The sequence below is a fragment of the Protomyctophum parallelum genome (assembly GCF_964188405.1).
Source record: "Protomyctophum parallelum genome assembly, chromosome: 3".
Lineage (NCBI taxonomy): Eukaryota > Metazoa > Chordata > Actinopteri > Myctophiformes > Myctophidae > Protomyctophum > Protomyctophum parallelum.
This window is the reverse complement of record NC_139698.1, coordinates 47,123,531-47,132,869: the sequence shown is the minus strand read 5'-3', so window position 1 is coordinate 47,132,869 and position 9,339 is coordinate 47,123,531. Positions and strand designations below refer to the sequence as shown.

Below are 9,339 nucleotides of genomic sequence, written 5' to 3'. Positions count from 1 at the left end.
TTCATCATCACATCAATTGCACAGCTTCACACCCTTTATCGTTATACAATTACTTCTCACGTTGATCCTTTCTTTTTTTTTTTTTAACATACATTTTCCTCTGAGTGAATAACAGCTCTCTCTGATTGTGAACAACCCTTGGATACAGTCTGGAAGTGTTTTCATTTAAGCTCTTAATGTTTTTAACTCTACTAAATCCTTAAATTTCAACGTACGACATTTTATAAATAATTCATTGGTGGGGTGAATATAGTCAACCCCATTTATAATCCTTATGGCTTTTTTTTGCAGTAGGGTGATACAGTTTGTATTGGTTGTATAGGTGTTGCCCCAGACTTCATGTCTGTGATTGGTTGGTAAATATTTATGGCAAATATTGGCAAATATTTAGAAGTGTGGGGACAAAAGCTATATAGGAGGAGCTAGCGTCCCTCAAAAATTACGCTTTTAAAGTGATGGTACACATTAACCAGTTAACAGTTTCTTTAATATTATTTTATTGGTAAAAAGGTAAATTTCCTCAGTCTGTTAGAAAAGTTCTTTATTTGAAGGCCCTAGTTAAATGTACTGGTTCTGTGCTATGCTCGATAGTGGGCTCGATAAGAACCCAGCTCAATAAGCCTGATCGATAAGGTGCTCGTTGTCAATATAAATTAACATGCTCCATCCCTAGTCTTGAGTGTACAGGGTTTGATGAAGTCAGATCAACACATGGAATGTTAGAACAGGTCAGCTCTATATATGGAGATCTAACGGTGCCCCCCCCCCCCCCCCCCCCCCCCCCCCAAACTGGATGACACACTGAGGACATCTAGTGGACAGCCAGGGGAACACACAAGGTGAGAAGTCCAGTCCAGAAATCCAACAAATAATCAAACCATAATCAAACCTGAAGGTATTTTACAATAGCATTGTTGTGCTTTTCACTCAAATAAATAAATAAATAATCATGTTGAGAGTTAGACCTCTAACTGAGAACAGTTTGATATGCACAACTTTTTGGTAAGTAAAAGACTTTCATAAATTCAGATAAACACTTCACATCACAGAAGCACATATGGACGTTAACTAAAGAACAGCCCTATATCTGGAAGGGGGAAGGAGAATGTAGAGGGAACACAGATACAATATACAAAAGTGCATGATTGTCCTTTTTCTCAATTATGTGCATCTGCTTTCTGCATAGCCACGCTGACTTTCTTTTGTAGTGTTGGGGTGAACGAGGTAGAAGCAGTTGTCTCAGGGGCACAGACCATGGCATCGTCCTCTCTCTAGATGTCACCACACTTGTGTGTTGTTGTTCATTGTCTCCACCAGGCCGAAGGCATGGGGAGAGAGTATGTTTTGCACTCCGTCCGTCCGTCCGTCCGTGTGTGTGTGTGTGTGTGTGTGTGTGTGTCCGTTAGCAGCTAATCTCGGCCACCGTTAACCCGGTCCATGCCAAATTTTGCACACACACTCCCTGGATGCCAACGATGAACCTCTGCCCCAAACCTTCCAGAACGGCCTGTTATAGCGCCACCAGGAGGCCGCTTTGTGCAAAACAAGTTTTTGCACAGCACACCTACAGATTTTGTCCAAACATCACGCAAATTGGTACACAGTCTCTCTACAGCCATTCAACCAAACCGGTCTTTCAGATTTCTCACACTCCATCCTGATTGGTTAAGATTGGCTTCCAAAGTTCACAGGAGTGCTCAGTTTCAAACAAAATGCTGCAAATCATGAACACATCGCGTGATTTCCGTGAAATTGTGCACCCACATTCCCACTAGGCCGAGGACAAAATGCCACATGAACAATTTCAACTCAACCTCAAGGTGGCGCTATAACTGGCCAAAAAGTGTTTTTACCTCTAACTGCACGGATCTGTGGATAACCTGGTGGAGACCTGTGCCCAGAAGGGCACTTTTTCTAGTTACATTCTTTAGTTGCTTGTTTGCCATGGCAATAACCAGTCGTGACAAATTGCAAGACACATGAATCACAGAGATAAAATACCTTCTTGCCCTTATTTTTTTAACAACATGAATTATATGTTTCTACTTTCTAGCCATTACAAAATTTATGTCAGTCAAATATGGGGAGACGGCAGGACAGTGGATACATTTACAAGATGTGAAAAATATTCACAAAAGCAAGAATATTTACAATTATGTGAAAACCAACATTTTTACTTAATTTGCCTACCTACACACACACACACACACACACACACACACACACACACACACACACACACACACACACACACACACACACAGCCAGCCCAACAGTTGGAGGGATTCAGCATAAAAAGCATAAGGGTCCCGGATTCCAGGGGTCCAATCAAGAGGTCAGCTAAATGATTGACAGTTGGGAAGCAAATGGACCCTTACTCGGAGTGTACTAATGAAACAAAATGGGCTTTTGATTTAATTTATACATTATATACATTCAATTAAAACAGAGGGTTTTACAGTGTAAAAAGGGTCCTGCCTCTTGATACGGTTCCATGGGTGGAGGTTTAAGTACAGGAGGTGTCTGAGATCTTATTTTTTATTTATGTATTTCGCGGTCCTGGAGAAGAGTTGAATATTGCACCTCTGGCATGATCAGCTTGAGGCAAAGCTTCTGGTCCTGGCTAGACAACCCATCCGGCAGCTCGTATCCCATGATTTCGACATGGTTGCCGGGCGACCAGGGCCGCAGTTTCGCGTTCTTGATCTGCCATGCCGAGCGGAGCTGTGGCGTCCGGTCTCCAAAGCAGCTCTGCATCAGCCTCTCCTGGGCCTGTCGCATGAGGTGCAACTCCTCCGCCACGAAGGCCGGACCGAGGGCCGCCAGTTGCCGCCAAAGCGAGGCGTTGAAGTGGTCATAGAGCTTTGTGTCCAGGTAGTTCCAGGCACGCATCTTGGCGGTGAGGCCCGGTGCGAGGCTAACCTTGGAGCTGTCTGCGCGCATGTTGAGCTTGACATACAGAACATCTTCCAGGTCCCAGGACAGCAGGTGGCGGAGCAGAACCAGCGATTCGTCAAAGTACTCTGCGATCATCACCAGGGAGAAGGAGCTTTCCAACTCTGCCACAAAGTCACCGATATATGCCGCATCTGTCTCCGGCCGGTCCTTGTTACCGCCCAAGTCGAAGGTCAGGGCGTTGCGGGCAGCCATGATCGGTTCGTTCGGCCGGTAGTACCGCTGGGGATTCTCCATGAAGACCTCCAAGGAGGGAGCATTCACGAAACTCTGACACTGCTGTTTGAAATAATTGAACATTGATTCAAACATGGAGGCTGGCTCTCGGAGAATCGTGATGTATACAGTGTTTATCGGCATGACCCTTCGCACCTGCAAGATAAAATTTTTATTATCATATGTACAGTAAAACCACAGATGTTTTCACAGGTGGAAAGTTGCAGTTAACGTCTGTGGAGAATGTGTGAAGAGTGCAAACTGACTCAGTGAATTTGTTTTTACGTCTACAGACCCGTCCAGGATAGGGATTGCACACACAAAAACCCAGGAAAAGTGTTTCTAGTGTCCTAGGGCGGGAATTCGGCAGGTGTAGGCTGGGGTTGCCAATGCCATAGCAATCAATTGGCTCAGGCAGAGCCTGGAAATTGGACAGGTGTGGGGACTCATTAGGTTCACTGCCAGTGCCTGACCAGGTTTCCTTATCCTAGATTAATTTTAAACTATATTTAAGTATATGTGACGGAATCACCTCCACAAACAGACCTAAGCTCTTCCTTCACAGACTATTAGTAAAATGGTTACATTACACTGTGAGTTAAAAATGGATACATCAACACTGAGACACTTTAAGTCTACAATGGACAGTGATGTTTGTATCTTTGACTGATACAAACTCAAAACAATAATGACAATGCTTCCAAATTTAAAAAGTATGCACCTGAGCGTGGTTGAAGCGCATGTGATTGGTGAGGATGTTGGCTGGCAGGGTGCCTGGGTGGACGAAGCGGGTGTTGAATGAGTTTGGGTAGCAGAACAGGTGGCCACACTCTTTTATGGGGAACGCCACAATCAGGTTGTGGCGCTCGGCAAAGCGGAACAGTATGTTTTGCATGGTGCTGCTTCCCGTCTTGTGGGTCTTCATGAAAACCACGTTGGTCTGTTTGGGCTTCAGGACTGGGGTTGGCTGGGAGTGGCTGATTGAGACTGGCTGAGAGTGGTTGGTGGAGACTGACTGAGAGTGGGTGGTTGAGACTGGCTGAGAGTGGTCAGTTGAGACTGGCTGAGAGTGGTCAGTTGAGACTGGCTGAGAGTGGTCAGTTGAGACTGGCTGAGAGTGGTCAGTTGAGACTGGCTGGGAGTGTTTGGTTGAGACTGGCTGAGAGTGGTTGGTTGAGACTGACTGAGAGTGGTTGGTTGCGAATGGTGGTAGAGAATGGTGAGATGGTGCAAAGAGGCTCAGGTGGAAGGCCTCCATATACCTGGAGGGGAGAGCATTTACATTTAATTAATTTACTTGTAATATGTCTACCAGATGTATTATGTGTATTTGATGTGAAAACAAATATCCCTTTGTGGACCAGAACGTTTTATTAGGGCCTGAGCACTGAGCAGTAGTGCGAAGCCCAATTGCAATGATTATTATTCATATTATTTTAACCACAATGAATGGCATTTTTGAGGCGCTAAACATATTAGAAAAGTTGCTTTCTACCCACAAGTGGAGGACATTTTAATCGTCTCAAAGGGGGGGGGGGGGGGGTGGCCTAATGGATCAATAGTGCCCCCTACAAAAGTTTGTGCTTGAAACCCCACCATACGGTTTCGTCTACGTATACAAATTGGTACACACCTGTATCATGTCCAGACTTACAAAGGTATCTTGGCACCATGACCTAAACCAGACAGTAAGTCAGCCATGTTGAATGTATTGTGTCATTTTGCACAATTTATGCCATTTTCAGGGGGCACAGTTTAACGAACTCCTCGTATCAGGATGGTCAGTTCCAAATCAAACTCACTCAGTGTACACAAAAGACCTTAAAAGGACAACTCTTTTTTTTTCAACCAAGGTTCATGTTTTAGGTTGTTATTAGAGAAAGTAAAAGATGAAGGTTATTTCATTTGCTGCTTTCTTTCGTTTTAGGGATTTTAGCTGATTTTTGCCGGGGGGGGGGGGGGGGGCATTAGAGCATGGGGCTAAATACAGTATGTATTTTTTTACAAAATGTTATAGCGATAATTTTTTTTCTTATTTTCTCTAGTTCAGTAGATCCTTTGATCTTTTGTGGTAAGATGAAAAGTTATCCAAATCGTGAGTTTTCATAAAATGACATGACCGTGGTCAAAGTGACATACTTCAACACCAAACAGCAAGTGAAAATACCAGATATTCAAGGTTTGCAAAGTTTTGTATTTTTGTATTGAACTGATTGTCGTTCAGACTTGGGGTGGTGTTGATTTTTCAATTCAAAGGAGCTTTATTGGCATGAGAAAGCAAGTGTCAAAATGTAATAAAAACCGTTGAAAATGGGGAAAGTAATAGTATATACAGTTGGAAGCGGTGCAGCATTTTGTAAACAGCTATGTCACATTGTGTCGTTATATACGTATGTTATACTGTAGGGTATAAATCGTTTTTGAAACAAATAACCATTGTTGTACAGACTTTTGAGTCATGTCACTTGATTCGATTGAAAGTCCTTGTCCATGATTGGAGTAAATTATCCTCGCAACTCTTCTGATTCGTCGATATGTCATAGTTTCTATAATTTGTCCTAACTTCTGAACAGTTTTCTTAGAGAGTCATTGTACTCGGTTGAAAATCCTCCCAGTTCTGATTGGTCAATATTTGTCCGTAACGTGCACAGACGTGCGAGGACCCGGTCATTGCTGCTTGCAGATTTTATAATAATAATAATAATTATTATTATTATTATTATTATTATTATTATTATTATAGTTTGAATGGTGAATGGCGAAAAATTTACAAGCGTGTCACAATGTGACGGCGACCTAGTAATTTGGGTATTTTTGGCAATTAGGGAGGATGTTACCAAATTAAGGATTTAGTTTAGTCATTGACTTGAATAAAATTTTTGTCATATTGTAGTCATGTTTTAATTTTAGTCTACTTTTACTCGACTAAATATGTGATTTTAGTTGTCTAATTCTAATTCATTTTATTTTGGCGACGTAATGCTTGATTTTACACTTGGTTGCATTGTAAGCTTGTAGATCTGCTATTTTACACTTTGATCTATTTCTTTTTTATGAAATTGAAAATACATTTAGTCTTAGTTTTAGTCATCATAGCTTAGTTTTTATTTAATTTTCATTTAGTTTTTGTCTGTGAAAAAGTTGACAATGTTTTGTCATAGTTTTAGTATGACTGTGAACGACAAGTTGTTCGTTGCAGGAGTGCAGTGTGGTCACTCACCCTTTCAGCAGGACCGCGAACGTGCTGACAGCCACTAGAACCACGAAAATCTTCCGTAACATCTCTGTCTCACTGAGCCTGTGGGAGGAAGACGAAAGATAGTTCACAGAGCTTTTATGTCATAACTCAGTGCGTGACACTCAGCATCAAGGGTTGGATTCGGGGTAAGTCCCTACGACATACTAGCGTCATGTCCAGGGGGTGTACTTGTACATCAAGCTGCCTCACAATACAGAAACAAGAGATAGGCTCCTGCCCTATGGGCCTCATGGCTCGACAAGGCTACTTAGCCTATATGTCACAGTGGGCGTAGAGCAATCGTCTCTCCAGGCTATGTAGCTGGGTCCCAATTCGTTAAAATCATTTTTTTTTATTTTTGGCATGTTGTTGGTTTTAGAAAACCTTTTGCTCATACCCATCGCAAACGAAAATAATTAAATGGATTCTATTAGTATTGGGTATGCTAAATAACATACTAAAAATGTAGGAAATAATATCTTCTGGAAAGGCATCATTTTCAAGATGAGAAGAAAAACAAAACAAATAGTGTTGTCTCCTGCCTTTATTTTCTTCTTTCTAATGATTTGATCGGCCCAAAATATTGTGTTCATTGTCATGATTTGTCACGATCCGAGTTGGCTTTGTCCGCGGCGTAACCGTCTTTAAATAAATACTTTAAGAAAAGCCTATGGGCAAAATGCATTGGGATTCATTTCCTGGGCCACTCGTCGTTCTGAAAGGGGGTGGGACTGCGACGCTCTATAGGAGTCGAGACAATATTTCTAGCCGTGATGGTTATGTAATGTACATGATATCATGGGGAGAAGTAGGCCTACAATAACCTCAGGAGGACGGTGGTAGTTCTGCCGCACGGTGCATAGGGATCAGACCATAGTTATACTGTAGCTGCTTCAAGAACAAGTTGAACCATAACAAGATAGTACGTGTTACAGTCTGCTCCTCGGACCCTGGACTTTTGCCTGTCCTTATTTCGGTTTTGGACATATTACGATATGTTTCTGTCATTTCAGTATGATCTGTATGGGTCATGTGTCCTGTTCTGTTTGGTTTTGGCTTTCTATTCTGTTGTTGCCTTGGTTTTGTGTATCTTCTTTTGTAGTATGGTTCCTAGTGTTTCCTGTCTGCCTAGTTACTGCCTACCTTGTCTAACTCGTGAATTCCATTTGTGTCCGAGCATACTGAGGCATGGTGACGCCCCGCCTGCCTGTGATTGGCCTACCGACACTGCCTGTCTTGACTGTCCTGCTGGATAGTCTGATGCGAGGTTACTCCGTGGTGGAAAATGATACAAGTAGTATGGTATGATACAAGAGAACTGTAACTTTTACGTTTTATTTTTGTAGAAGAGGCAAACTAATATTGTTTATGCCGTTTGCTTTGATGGAATAATTGATTGAACATGCACGCTATAATATGATTTGATTTGGGTGTGTTTGTGTTGATTGTGTAAACTTGAAACATTATTGTACTATAAAAAGATCCCTTCATCTTTATCCATTTTAGTGTAATAGTATTAGTTTACTATAATTAGATTAATACATGATAGCCTAATCAACACTAACACTTTATTTAGAACACAGTCAAAATCAAATCATAGTACAACATACATACGTGCTATTCAATCAAAGCAAACGGCATAAACAATATTAGTTTGCCTCTTCTACAAAAATAAAACGTACAAGTTGGTTACAAGGCTGCATTCTGTTACGCATGCCAAGCTGTCATTCTCTTGTAGCCTATTATTTATTTAATTATTTCTCAATCTCACCACGGCGGGGCGTTACCATACCTCAGCCATGCGTATGCTCGGACACAAACGGAATTCACGCTTGTCTAACCTATCTTGTTTCCACCTGTGTCCTGTTAAGGCCTATTCATAGTCTGGATTTTCGGTGGTGAGGTGACCACCGCTCCGGTGGTGAGATGACCACCGGAGCTGAAATAACGTTGAGTGGTGGAGTAAAAACAGAGAGAAGGGCTGGAGTGGTGGCGGTGGTTTGCTCTTCACCGCGGCTCGTGACGTCATGTTGTAGTTCGGTGGTCACCTAACCACCGAAAATCCAGACTATGTATGAGCCTTCAGTCCCCCAGCCTGTCCTAGTGTTGATTGTATTTTGGTTTCACCTGTGCCCTATTATCCTGCATCTATTTAAGTCCTGTGTTTGCTTGTGTTCTTGTTGGTTCGTACTAGTTCCCTGTTGGGTGAGTCTGTCCTGTATTTGTATTCAGGGAGAGACCTGCTATTTACCTTCCTTCTTTGCCCATTCGCGGATCATTCTAAGTTTACTTGTTCTGCCTGATGTCTCCTGCTTTTGGGTCCTCATCCGTACTCACTCTTGACAGTAGGGGTGTAACTATATAATTATTTTAACTCTGCTACGTATCACGATACATGGTTGACGATTCGATACATGGACGATATTGGTTCATTCATGGCGATACAATACGATTCAATGATTTAAAATCGGACAGTAACTATTTAACAAAGAAATTATATCTGTGTGAAACATTTTAAAAGTAAATGCACTGGGAAATGCATGGACACATGTAACACGTATGGACACATGGACAAACGCACCTTGACATGAACACAGAGAATACACACATTTATCGTTAGACCAAGTGTAGCGATATTGAATAGAAAAGTAATTAAACCCCTCTTTTTCTTTTGTATTCTTAAAGATGGAGTGCCACCATTTTTTCCACCCTAAAACATGATCATCAGGTATTATTATAATATAATACCAAAAAGTTTACAGTATTTGTTAAAATCATGCTTTTATGTGGACACGCCCACCAGTTCATTAAGTATGTGGTGATCCACCTGAACTGAAGCCGCACCCACAGCTGTAGTTGTATGATAAAGGGGGAGGTGTTAGGGGAGGGGCTGATAGTGTGATGTCACTATATTACTGTTTATTTCAGCC

General features: G+C 41.9%; 1 protein-coding gene across 1 annotated transcript; it reads right to left on the bottom strand.

Moving 5' to 3' along the window:
• Window positions 1-2,538: 2,538 nt before the first annotated feature.
• On the bottom strand, window positions 2,539-8,210 carry LOC310856711 (galactose-3-O-sulfotransferase 3-like; the record flags this gene model as incomplete). Its single annotated transcript, XM_083762182.1, has 4 exons — window positions 2,539-3,327; window positions 3,893-4,433; window positions 6,392-6,469; window positions 8,197-8,210. The coding sequence occupies 4 exons, from the start codon at window positions 8,208-8,210 to the stop codon at window positions 2,539-2,541; spliced, it is 1,422 nt and encodes a 473-aa protein (XP_083618308.1).
• Window positions 8,211-9,339: the final 1,129 nt, after the last annotated feature.